Source organism: Mytilus galloprovincialis, chromosome 6, assembly GCF_965363235.1.
Source record: "Mytilus galloprovincialis chromosome 6, xbMytGall1.hap1.1, whole genome shotgun sequence".
Classification (NCBI taxonomy): domain Eukaryota; kingdom Metazoa; phylum Mollusca; class Bivalvia; order Mytilida; family Mytilidae; genus Mytilus; species Mytilus galloprovincialis.
This window is the reverse complement of record NC_134843.1, coordinates 86,556,518-86,571,121: the sequence shown is the minus strand read 5'-3', so window position 1 is coordinate 86,571,121 and position 14,604 is coordinate 86,556,518. Positions and strand designations below refer to the sequence as shown.

The 14,604-nt window shown below is 33.5% G+C and overlaps 1 protein-coding gene across 1 annotated transcript; it reads left to right on the top strand.

Moving 5' to 3' along the window:
• The first annotated feature begins 300 nt into the window (after window positions 1-300).
• Window positions 301-9,562, top strand: LOC143080575 (tyrosinase-like protein 1). Its single transcript, XM_076256478.1, has 4 exons — window positions 301-920; window positions 1,154-1,573; window positions 7,189-7,307; window positions 8,605-9,562. Exons 1-4 carry the CDS (start codon window positions 903-905, stop codon window positions 9,479-9,481), a joined length of 1,434 nt encoding a protein of 477 aa, XP_076112593.1. The 5' UTR covers window positions 301-902; the 3' UTR covers window positions 9,482-9,562.
• The last annotated feature ends 5,042 nt before the right edge of the window (window positions 9,563-14,604 follow it).

Sequence of the window (14,604 nt, the reverse complement as noted above, 5' to 3'; positions counted from 1 at the left end):
ATAAAAGGCAATAGCTCGTAAAACAATTAAGTGATCTACAAAAAAAAAAAGAAGATGAATTGCATTACAATTAAGTTACTTTGTAATTAAATGCTTTGATTTCAGTGCATGGTCGAAACACAAATCGTGATTGGTATTATTACTTCAGTTTTTCGGCAGCAGAAGGAACTTCGCTTTCTAAAAGGGTAAATCTTTATCGCATAAATTATTTTGACAATGTATATGTTACATCATAATTCAATGAAAATGTTCATAATTTTCTTGTAAAATTATTTTGTTTCTGCTTTTCTCTATTAGAGTGGGGTGCTCATTTTCGCCACATCTTTCCATGGTTTCTACAGTTTATGTTCAGGTTTAAAGGTTTTTGAAGTATACTGATATTTCTATATAGAGATAACTTCAAATGCAAAATATTCTTAAGCTTGAAAACGTGTTTGTTTGAATATAATCATCTAAAAAGTTAGATTAAAGGGTGTTCGAAATTTCCTGATTTTTTGTCAATGGGGGACACATATTCGCCGTTTTTACACATCTATTTAAAACCAAATAACCACAGCTTTAAACAACAGTGATCAAATCAATTTCATTATAGATGAATAGCAGACATTTCAAAGGTGTTTAGAACTGAAATTTAGGGCATTCAGTCAAAGAATTACTTAGAAATACTTGTTTTTTCTTCAGGAAATTGGACGAAAATTGTTGTCCGTTTTTCGGTCCTTTTCAGTAGATGACGCAATTTTGTCTCAGTTTTAAAAATAATTATATTTGTTATATAATATCATTTACCAGTATATGTCTTCCATTTCAGCCATCCTTTGAAGTTTTTACACCTCAAAATCATTAAATGGCGAAATTGTGTCCCCGGCGAATATGGGCACACCACTCTACATTGTTTTGCCTTAATGAAATTGAACTCATTTGTAAGTTCATTTATTGCATTATTGATATGACTAAACAACCGACTAAATGGATGTTTAAAAGTTTCTTTCATTTTAGTAATTTTCATTTTGTTGTGTCTGTTTTTTGTAATACTTCGATATTGCAATTCTCAGTGTGTTTTTAAGCCTGCGTTTAAAGAATATGATTGGAAACTCAATATGATTTATTAACACATAATAAAAACAAGAAATGTATTTTTCATTATCTCTCTTAGACTACCACCAAAATGAAGGCCTTCTTGACATCGCTGGTAATATTCATATGCTCTGTGAGTTTGACCTTGCAAATGAAGGATCCAAACGGTACCCCTAGCAACTTTGTAGAATGTATGGAATATGAATTCATAATAGCAGATGCTAAAAATATTTCACAAATAGAAGTACAGAAATTTTGTAAAGATTTATTAGTAACCCAGATGGAGTCTATGGCTGTTGAAATGAAAAATCCAAATATAACAAATTATATCAAACATCTCGCGAGAGGGATAATATCCGAGATAGAAAATGTTAATTCCCGGCAGAAGAGAAGTGTTTTCAGATTTGGAAATGTCATGCGACGAGAAATCAGAGAGCCGCCTTATGATCAAGTATGGGGATGTTACGCAAGAGGAGTCAGACGACTTAAGAATAGCTATGTAGGTAAAGTATCAAGGTTGTTTTCATTTTTTAATTGCACCGGGTCGATACCACTAATAGTGCTGTGGACTATCAACCGGGATTATCAATCCTTAAAGCTTGAATATCGTTGAACATACTTTATTCAAAATATTATTATTATGTTTATTCGTTTTAAATATACATTTTACGATAATAGTTACAGCACAATAACAATTAAGGTTTAAAAGTGTAATTCAGTCGTTAAATCCAGTGCCGTTATAAAAGTCATAGAGGTCTAGTTGACGCGTCTTTTTCTCATCGAAGGCCACCAAACGCCTTAATAATAACATCAAACGCTTTAAAATAACTGATATTTTCTCAAGTAACAATATAATATAAACAGGCAATAACCAAAACTTTACCCCCGAACACAAAAAAAAAAAAAAAAATACCCAACATTTCCGCCAAACACCCAAATTATCTTCGAACATCCAAAATTATCCAAAAACCCCTTTTATTTCCCACCAAATGATTTGAATTAAAAATATTTGTATTTAGATTTGAACAATAGCACACATTAATATCGCGATAAGACACATCCGAACATACAATATTTTCACCGAACACATTCAAATATGCCGCCGAACGCTTTAAACGTCACATTGGTCACATTTAAACAATATTAAATAATTCGATGAATTAATTTTATTACGATTGAAATATCAGAGAAGTTTTGGACAAACTATAACGCTTAAAGTATTAATAGTATGTCAACTTGAAACCGTAGTCTCTCTGGATCTTTTATAAAAAAATTGACTACGTGTTTAACCAGGTCTTGGAAAAAAGTTAAATTTAACGCTAGACAAAAAACTGTATATTAAAATCATATTGAATTATTATCTTAAACCGGAACAACGTGTCAAGCATGGCGTATCAACATTGGAAAGAAAAAACACTTCATATTTAACCGTCACTTTTAGAAAAATGTTAACTAGTCACAATAACTTTACGAATTATTCCGGTCTTTCCAACTAAACCAAGAATTGACCCAAAAAACAATTCATATCAAAAGACCAAGAAAAACAGAGCTGCATCTTTGGGAGGGGCCATAAGTAGTCGAACTACTGTATCATTAACCTGTCAAAATTGCGGTTGTGAGTTCGAATCCCATACGTGGCAGGTGCGCTCGACTTCAATATTAATTGACTAGGATTGTTAGTTTTCCTATCGAAGTTCGGTGGTTAACTTTTATCCGGTTTCCTCCACCAATAAATACTCACAGCCACGGAATAGCACATTAGTCCTGAAAGTAACGTTATGCATCAATTTAACAATCAATCTTAACGACGAATGAGTGATGAATGTTTGTTCAGTGGCAAATATTTCATGAAAGTTCAAGACGAAGATGAAGGAACATTTAAATGTTTATTTGATGTTGAAAAACATATTTTTATACATTTGTAAAATTTTATTGTTCAAAATAAAGCGAATAATACAAATATTAGGTGATATATGACATCTGGGTTGATGTTTCTGTAATAAACAAATACAGAATATGTAGCCTTTTCAATAGTCGTCTGGCGCGAAAAGGACGATAACTCAATTTTAGAATTTAATATTTTTGGAGATGGTCAATTTCCTGAATTTTTCCGGAATTGCATGCTTTATCATCACGATTTTTTTCTTTGGCCGTCGACGACAGAACTATTGCTGCATTCTTCGACTCTAAGATATATTTAACAAGGCAGTATTATCAATGTATTATCGTGGTATCGATATACGTTAGTAATGCTAGATACCTGAATTAATTGTAATTTTGGCAAGGAAAACGCATCCCTTCCCCTGAAAACATGATTTTGTAAAACATCACTTATCGGCATCTCCGGGCGGAAAACCAGACCAATTTCCCGATGATCTTTACTACAGCATTCTGGTTGTTTTTAATTGCTACATACTACCGGTTTTTTTTATATGCGTGTTTGTTTACATTATGAACAAATGTGAGTAACATTCTAGGTCGAGTTGTCGTTCATAGTGTAAAGTTTGTTCCAAACCATTAGTTGTTTCTGGTACAGGTTGACAGTTCTTTATCCATAATAAAGTTGTTGCAACTAAAATACATGTTATCTTCAGTGTGTGAATGTTTTTTTTTTCTTTTTTTTAATTAGTAATTGTTGATAAAAACAAAATGTTTAAAATACATTTGGAAGACAGGATTGTCATGTAAATATTATTTCCCTTGTTTAAAAATAGAAATTGCGTGTTTCCTTACTTAACGATTTACATGCCACTTTTCAGTACATATTTGATAAATTGAATAGATATTGCTGTTTTAAATTCATTATTTAAGATAATTATTTATATTACGGATTACAAATGTGTCGAGGTTTGTGATTGGATAACAACACAGAGATGTCGGTATATATTCAGGAAACTGCCGGGGTATATACATGTACGACGTTTTTATCCCCAATTTTAACCTCAAAAACGTCATCATAACACCGGTTACTATGTGACGTAGTCAAAAGCTATCAGACTGTCAGAGGCTCACAGAGGGAAAATAATGACGTGCTTCGGTCAATAATACATTTTTGATACAAAATCACGCATTTTACACTTTTAATACTTAAATTTAATGTTAAAAGTGTTATTATAAATTATTACATACACGATAAAATTATGTTCACAGCAAATTAGAAAATTCTTCACGTATGCCGAACATATCAGGTTGGGTTTTTCAATATATATGTGTTGTCAACAAATACCTGCACTGGAAAATAACATTAAGTCAGGGGTAATCCGTAATATATGTGTAATTCAGGTCTCAGACAGGGTATATACTGTGACATTCCCGGCTTAGGGCTTATATTCCCTTCGCCTTCGGCTCAGGGGATATAAGCCCTAAGCCGGGAATGTCACAGTATCGGCTCAGGGGATATAAGCCCTAAGCCGGGAATGTCACAGTATATACCCTGTCTGAGACCTGAATAACATATAATGTTCTAAAGTTCAATATTTGCAGCGTTGCTTATCATTTATAACCTTTGTTGAAAGACTTAATCATTTTATATAAGTTGTTTGGAAGAATATTGTTGACTGAAACCGACCGTGCAAGGTCAAGGTCGTTAAAACTTCCATTTGTTGTTGACTGAAAGCACATTGTAGCGCTATACAGGGCTGCCTAGGCTATAGCTGAATATGGTTTGTTGACATCTCTAATTAATTGAGACGTGTGTGGACTGAAGTTACTGCTGGATGCATTTTTAACTGATACGGTCATGCAAAGCTACATTTCTCTACTGTTGGTCTACATAATTAAAAATCTACTATTGATTGAATTATATATTGGTTTATTATTTTTTTTAATTTAGATAGCACTATTACATTCGTCTTCCTATTTATCAGTTGTCAAATAAGACCAATCTGTGGTCTGCATTCCCTGCATAATTGATCCTTTTACGTATACATACATGTCGGACCCCCGCTCCCTTATTTCTTTAATGTCTTTCAATTATTTGGTGGACAGGGGAATCGATTCCCAGTTCCCTCCCTAAACTCCTACTTCACTCCATATTCTGTTCCTCTGCACTCCTATTTTTTCATCAATATATGCATTATCCCTGTTTTAACGACACTTTTCTCACGATTAAAAACACCCTGTCTCAAGCTTTTATCCATCAAATTTTCATTTCTAGTGCTCTCATTCCATAGTTGCCATAAATATGTCACCCCTTATCAGTGTCACAATGACTCGCACCCATTAACAACCCATCATTCGGCGACAAATTATATTATACCACCTGATTTCTTTCCTACATGCAAACATTACGAGTCAGATTTGTTTGCCTTGAAATAATGGTCATTTTTTTCACACATCTCGTTTTTAACTCCCATGCATATTGTTTTACTATCAACTACATGGCCTCAACGCACACAATACAAACTATCTTTTTCACAAAACCACAAAGATTACATAGCAAATACATATTCAGGGTTTCTACTAAAGTTTACTTTGCGATCCCAAAATGAGGAATTAATTATAAAACATGGTTAAGCAAAATACATATCTAGAAGATGTTTTAAAAATAGACTATAGTTGATGAGCTATCGCCACGTGTAACAAGATGTATCTTTCCTGGGATTTAAACACATTGAGATTGAGATTGAATTGTCTCCCTTTGATAACAGCTAGTACCAAAGCACGATTATTTGTTTAGTGATTTTTGATTGATTAACAATAATTTAACAAGCGATAGCCTTTCAAAAAGTGCTAAATTCGACTCTTAGCTGATGAAAATGGAAAAAGCTCTCGCTTTGTAGATTAATTCATTTACTAGAATAGCCACGTGCATCAATCAACAAATTTTACCACACACGTGAGGTCACACGTTATGAACTTGTAGTATCGTTTAACAGAAGATTCGTCTATTTATAGATAAAAGTTACTGGTGTAAAATCTAATTGCTAAAATAGAGACGACAAATCCGATACTCTACGGGATTGAAGGACATTTACTTGGTTTGGATTGTCCTAACCAATCAATAAATTTTAATTATTCACGTCTCGTGATATCTTCCAATCAGGTAGCAAGAAAAATTCACGCCCTTAGTGTCCATCGTTCAATTCTTAATCTCGACTCCTAGGAGTCCTAGGAGTCGAGAATAAAGGAAAAGGATAATACCTTCAATTTAGAGGTCTCACAAAGGCTTTTTCACCTATCATTCTAATTTTACATTAAAAACCCAAATTTTGATGAAAAGGCTAGAATATGGTGTATCAATCCATGGCACTAAATCATTACATGCTCAACAAAAACACACAAAAAGCAGAAGAACAGATTTGTCTTTCGTATTGTAAAAATCTTGTTGTTTAAAAGCTTCATGTGATGCAATTTGTCTTTCTATTGCTAAAATTCTAATGATCTCTAATGGTTACCAACTGTCTAACAAAGCAAGTATTAAAATGTACCTTCTGCAATAATGTTATATTTTATTGTGAAGAATTTTATGTCGTTTTATTATACTTCACGTTAAAATGCGATATTTTGATTGGCTAAGACGAGGGTGTCAATTTACTCTATCACATGGCTGAGCGGGTGACAATTTTTTTTAATGTTACCCTCTCGTTTAGACCAATCAGAAATCGATAATTTAAAGAACAATGAACTGAATTTACATCAAGGAATTAAATACAATGCTTAAGTTCTACGTTTTGTCTCAGATTTTATTATCGACTATTAAAATAAGTGAAATAAAACTTTTTGGCTTTTCTTGACTTTTGTTGTTTTTTTTCTAATGCCCGTAACGTTGTTATGATCGTGACGTCATAGAAAATACTTTTAAAATAAAAGTAATCTGTAAAAGCCAATAATGATAGGACATTCAGTATAATAAATTAAATAACACATAGCTGAGAGGGTGATAGAGCAGATTGGAACCCCTCGAAAAGACATTGTCAACCTTGGCTTCGCCGCGGTTGACAATGTTTTCTCGGGGTACCAATCTGCTCTATCACCCTCTCAGCTATGTGTTATTTATATAATGTTATATTTTATTGAAGAATGTAATGCCGTTAAGTTATACTTTATTAAAGGATGTTATTCAGTAATGTTGTATTTATTGAAGGATGCAGTAATGTTATATTTTTTTTTAAGGATGTAAGCAATACAATGAATACTTTTGACGTCATCGCATCTTTACATACTGGAGTTGCTATACCAGTAGGTCATGACGGACCTGGATTCTTCAGCTGGCATAAAGCCTTTCTACGCATGTATGATAGTTTAGCATATATATATTTTTACCTTTGTGTTATTTTATCCTGCAATCAGCCAACTATAATTATAAAAATAACACGTACACAAATACATTATTCCTTTATTTGTACTTGAACAAATAAAGTCTTCTGGTACCCTGCTTCAATGTTGAGCAACCGGTAATGATGATTATTCTTATTGCTTAACAATACTTTTGGGTCCTCTTCGCGGTCCGCTTATAAACTATGTCGATTTCTTTGAAAAGTAAGAGACACTGATTTGAATTTTAACAATTGAGGTTTCAAGTGTCGGGTGTAAATTGCAGGGTTAAAAATAATATAGCTACATTTACATGTACTTATATTGCTTATATATATCATATGGGTTTTTCTCCTCATGTACGTAATGGAAAATCTATTTTTAAAGAATTTTTGGTGATTTCGATTACGACGAAAAAATAAAATTAAACGCAAACGAAACATCAAAGCAAGGAAATTGAATATATGACCCCCCCCCCCCGTTTTTTTCATAAGTTAACTATGGTCAATTCATCGCAAATGACATTAAATGGTAAAATAGCTACTCAAATTCAATTTAGGAACAATCTGCAAAGACGTCAGATAAAAATATAAACAGTTTTAAGATCTTTTTGTAAAAGTATTAAATACAAATTATATAAATTTCATGATACATAAGATAAGGATGAATATGTATAGCGGAATGATTGATAAGCGAAGAGAAGTGGGCATTCCCGCTTGGATTTGACGTTTGCTCGAGTTATCTTCTCTTCTCGGGAAGATAACGCGAACAAAGTTAACGTCAAATCCAAGCGGGAATGTTTATCCCTCTTTTTTGAACCTTTGAAGTTGATAAATGCCCCTCATGAATTGTTGAAATGTCCTTATTTGCGAACTATTGCAGACTAATTCTAACTAATGTATAACGAAATTAGTATGCCATTTGTGCATTCATTGACTTTACCTTTGTTTACAGGTGATAATGAATATAGACTGTATGTATTGTATAATTTGCTTTTCTGTAGGATGATTCAGTCAGATAAACTTTAACGCAACTACCTCTGTCATAAGATACACAGAAAACATAGCTATTTAGAGTGAAAATTCAGAGAACTTAAAAGTATGATAAACACATCAAAGATGATACTTATAATATTACACCTGACGTGCGTGTCGTCTATCAAAGACTCGTCAATGGCACTTAAATGACAAAATCAAGATGCAAACAACTAAAACAATACTAAATGGACTTCTTATTTTGCCTTAATATTTATCAATAATTTTTGTTTGTTTTCAGAATGGAATTTGCCATTGGTTGTCCATTACCTTATTGGGATACTACATTAGACTTTCCTATGGCCGACCCCACTCAGTCCGTTGTCTGGTCTTCTAAATTTTTTGGTAATGGTTATGGTGCGATTACCTCCGGTCCTTTTGCCAATTTACCTGGAGTATTGCAACCCATAAGAAATATAAATAGTGCCGGTTGGTTAATGTCTAGACAAGATATTCAAATGGCACTTTCTAAACCCAGTTATTTCGAATTCACTGAACCATCACCTTGTTACAATGGAAATCGTTATGCTTATAGTATGGAATGTTTACATGATGGTACGCATGTCTGGCTAGGTGGCACTGCTGAGCCAACTGCCACAGCTTCTTTTGATCCAATATTTTATCCCTTGCATGCTTTTGTGGATAAAATATTTGGATTATTTAGAAGGAGAATGATACAAGAAGGAAATGCAGTTTATCCAGACAAACAGATAACAGGGCATGCACCTACAGACCGAATGTTATTTTATAACACTTTTCCTGGTATAGAATCTTTAACACACGAAGATGGATATGGTGAGAATCTGGATCAGCTAGTTAGCTATACCTCTACTCCGTCATGCCCAAATTGTGCCGGAAGTGATGACCTATATTGTGATACAAGACAAAACATTTGCGTCTCAAGGACAAGACAAGGACTCCAAAATATGGCTGTAAACCGAGTACCCATGCGCACAAATGATGGTATTGAAACTGCTGAAATGATGGAACCCGATAGTCCTGTTCGTGTTCAGAGAATCATGAACCGCTTTGGTGCATTACCAATTCGTGGGCCAATGTTTGGACCAGTGGGAATGAGAGACAGACGAACGACAGGCATTTCCATGAGATTTATGTAAATAACTATATAAATGATGTAATAATACTTTGGATATATACCAATACTTAATGATATGTCCTATTAAAAGCACCGAATATTTCTTCAATTTCATAAATTAGTAAATGTGGATTTAGTTATGAGATGTGATATGATCGCCAGTGAGAAAAGTATCCATTACAGAACAAACGACAAATATGTAAATAACTCATACGATTGGAACTTAGCAACCTCACCCCCCCCCAAAAAAAAAAAAAAATTAAAGCAAGCAAAACAAAACAAAAGAAAGAAAAAAAAAAAGAAAAAAAGACTAATATGTGATATTGCATTTTCGGAAAGCTAGTTAAAATCACAGTTTCAACTAATGAATAAACAATGTTCTCAAATACCACAATAATAATCGGTATAGATGAGGGGAATATCGGAAGATTTAATTCTTCAATATTTAATTGGTACACCTTCAAAGAATATAAAGAACGAATAAGTTTCTATGGATCGTATCTTAATGTACGACTCTTTAAACAATTTTCCCTAAGGATCTGTTTTAGATAGTAACAAGGGGGAAGGGGAGGGCTGCGAATGTAACACTGGTTGAATCCATTGACATGCCTGTTCCAAATCAGGTAATTTGAATTCTGAAGCATGTGTTCTTCGTAGCTACTTGTCGTTGTTAGGTGTCTATTCTAATGGGGATATTAATTTGAGAACTAGTGGTCATGGCGGCAGAGTGGTCTAAGTAGTTTTCATCTACTGTGTCATCGTCCTGTGAACACCAAGACTGTGAGTTTGAATCGGGGACCCAGCAGGTTCGGTAAACTCTTATCTTAATTGACTAGGATTGTCAGTTTTTGTTGTTATCTCCGGGCCCTTTAGATGCTTTCGTCCGTCAATATTCTGGCAGCAACGGTATTATAGGTAATAGTTGAAAGTGGTGTTTAAAACCAACAATCAATCTTTTGAGAGATTAAACTTGAAGTCTTTGAAGATCATAAACCACGGCATGATAAACATCTAATTGGTTAACCTTTGCTTTTTTGGCTGATTTGGTACAGAAAGAAAATCACAGATATTGATAGTGCTACAGATATCTACACAACGGATGAGTATTAACATTGGACTATGATTTAATTACTACAACTTTGTTAGACTTTTTATATCTTTTTGACTTGTACAGTTCATTAAAACCCAAGAGGTTATAAAATATAGAAAAACATGATGCGATTTTTGTAGTATGACAATACATTATAAAAATACAAATGAAAAATAATTTGACAAATGCGTCAACGCCATCAATTAACTGATTAATGAATTGTATTTGAACAAATACAAATTCCAGCATATTCAAACTATTAAATCAAACAAAAAGATTGGAAATCCATTATATTTATAGGCTACACATGATGTGATTATTCTAAATTGATGCTGAAAGACAGCTAAGCTTACCTTAGCCATTGTTGTTCAAAACGAAGGTTAGTATAACTGCTTTCTTTGTTGTATCTGGTGCTTTATTTGTCGTTGATTAGAGTTTATCTGACATTGTATAATTTCTTTTAGGACCATGAACATGATTCTTACAGAAAATTTAAAGCAATTATCGTTTGATTGATTTCTATTTACTAAACACCAAGTGGCAAATACACCTAATCGCTATTTATTCCATTCCGGATAAGTTCTAAAATTACACAACTTTTTCATCCAGTTGAAGCTATCTGGGACCCTGTTTAAACAATTCATCATGCATGATACTTTTTAATGAGACCTGTTTAAACTACCGTAAATACTTCAAACAAAATATTTTTTTACTTCAATTTTAATTTCGAAAAAAGCGGATCATACTATATCAAAGTTTCTTGATGATCACTTTCTAAAGTTTTTTCTCCCTCAGCTCACTACTGATGACCTTAACTGGACCCCTGCTGTTGTTTCAATCTTATCTACACAAACGTTTGTGTCGAAGTATCAATCAGCGGGTGGCCAGTTAATTTTTGGCCGGTGACCCAAACAGGAAGTTGTATAAATGACTGTTTTTCCCGGAATGGACTAAATAGCGATAAGGTGTATAGTGTTGCATACTCGGGAATCTGATGTTTGTCTTCAATCAGATCAACCGTGGCCTTATATCTTAACATAATTCCCAACCAAAAGTACTTCCTTCGATGGTTTGTTTTTCTGTCTGATGTCCAAGTGACCATTGTGGTATCCGAATGTCTATATATTAAAATATTTTCTTGTTGTTATAGTTATGTTGACTGGAAGAGTCGGCGACTTTATTGCTATGCTCGGCAAACGGTTATGGCTAGCTAAATCGGCCAAAATGTCCCATTGTACAGATTTCTGACAAACCAGTGTCAGTCAGAATATTCTGATCAATTTTGCCGGAACGACTATTTATCTTTTGAAAAGGAAAAGGGGGTGGTGGGGTTGCGGGGGATGGGGAAAAAGGGGAGGATGTTGGGAGTTCTTTTTGGAGATGAGTACGAAGTGTACTGTATTATTTTTAATTAAGAATTTGTTTTTGTTCGTAACAATCAAATTAGTTATAGTTTTAGAGCACAACGACAACCAATGAAATCTTGGAACAGGCCCATAAATAATGTTGCGGGGTTAAAGATGTTTGTAAGCGCTCAACCCTCCCCTATCCTGAGACATTGGTGTAACAGTTACAACATATGACCAAACTATAATTATCAGTAAAACAAATGTTTAGAAGAAGAGTTTTATTTTTGATTAAATGATATCAGTGTTTTAAATAATAATTCTCCCTACAATGGACAAACATTTCTAATACATTATGGTTGATAAGTAGTACCAGTTTCATGTTTTGATGGGAACAGTCGTATTTTCATTGAAGAATAGAATGTTGAGATCACCAAATCGAATGTGTTTCTACGGTTTTAACCTCTATTGATAAGAAGATGACAGACTAACACTTTCAACAATGAATACCCTCAAAGTTGACTAGGAAATAGAAATATGGTTACTCTTGGTCTACTGATTTCGACCGGCAGTAACTTAGTAATACCCTTGACAAAGTGGTTCGTCTGGCTGTGCGGGATGTTCAAGTTTGTAGCCAGTCCGATCAGAATCACGGGTGTCATTCGGTTTAACTAGAGAAATGATCGTGAAAGAATATCTAATGGCGGTCAAGTATTGAGAGACGATCGTAAAAGTTCTGGTAATGGATCGTGAAAGACATTTAATCGAAAAGACATATGAAAGGTCAATAAATATTCTAATTTAATTAATTACACAGACAAACTTACGACAAAATAAAACTGTCTGTCAAACTGGTTCAACATTATGATCAGTATGTGAGAATATCCAGTTTTAAAAGTACATAGTTATTACAAAACAACAAAAGGCAGATTGCTTCTCGACATTTCAATGACATAAAAAATATAAACAAACATGATTTTTTCACAAATTCGAATAGAAAAACTATTTTTATCCGAATAAGGGCATTCTATTTGAATTAATCAAATGGTTCTCATAGTTATTTTGTATAAACATAATCTGAAACTTGGTAAATAAAGAACTATTTACACAAAAATAGATTTTTCGGATCGTGAAAGATCACGTACCGCATTTTTGAAGATCGTGAAAAGGATCGTGAAAGATCTGATGCTCCGAAGACGTTCAAATTATTCTTCAATTATTAATAATTAATATTTGCTATTGGTATCGAGAAAAGCTAGATAGTTCAACATCCTCAATAGGTTGAAGCATTTCAAAGTATTAATATTTTCAGAAAATGAAATATAAAATAGTTGGATGATTGTTGGATGAAGCTTTGTATTGTCATGTGAAGTACTCACTTATCACGAGTTATAGGATACCCACTTTTTGTACATTGGATCCTATAATCTACATGTCCGTCAGACAGGATTCACCTGACCCCGAATTTGCCTCATTTCATGGATGAAGAATGATTGTTGTGGTCAAGTCCGTATCGCGAATTTGTTAAGCTTTAGAATAACTGTCTGTTGTTATGATTGTAAGGTGTACATTTTCGACCTCTGCAAGGTTACAAATAACATCGAACTCATATCATGCATCATTCGGCAATGTTCGTTTTATGTTGTTTAGCCTTTTGGATATATACCTGTATGCTATAGTGCCAATGTATTTCGTGTATGGTGTACATGTCTGTCTGCATGTTTCATATATGACCATGATGACGTCAATTGTATTTGATATATTGAATGATAGTAAGATGTCTATGTCTGGTTGTCAGTCAGGGTTCATATACTTTTGACCATATATTCCGAATAAATTGGCTAAGCATAACTCTTACATTTGTCAGTTTCTAAGGCACTGTAAGGATCGGAACACATTTATTTGGTGTACGGGATATTTGTAGAGATCTGTATGGCATGGTTCATCTGACCTTGAACTCTTTATGAACCATTGACAATCTTAAGCGCATTTGACACTTCTAGTAAAACCATTAATATTATAGACTTTCAACAAATATACTATCATAAGTAATGCAAACGAGACATTACAGCATTTGCGCTCTGTTATTCTATAGTCTGTAGTATATTGTTAAATCAATCCACATCTGCATTGTATATAAAGAACTTAAGAACGTACTGTAGCACAAAATGTTGGTTATCGTTCAATCTCAAATTACCCATGAAAGATTGCTGTTTTGCTGCAATTTTTTGTTTGATGGATATCATTTTTGTTTAAACGTTGCATAGCCATATTATTGGGTAAATAGTGTCGATCTGCCTGAATTGCACTTGACCGATTCTCAGAGCTGAATCTTTCACATTTATTTAGACACGTTTTAGTTGTTGGTTGTTTTTACTTTCGATGTAAAGTGTTGAATAGAAAAAAAAATAATAGCTTTAATATTCATCCTTATCAAAATAGTTACAGACTTCAACCAGTTGCAGGTTTATCAAATGGTAAAAATGGTAAAAGAAATACTGATTTCTGATTACTAGTATTTAGTCTGGTCACGCATTATCTTTCACGATCAAAATAATGCGTTGCTCTATCTTTCACGATCAAGTTTGATGGGAATTCAACAAATTCAAGGTTGTCATATACAGATTAATGCATTTAAGGGAAGAACATACTTTAATTTTACTGTGCTATCAGATACACCAAAGATTAAATTTTAAATATATCATGATA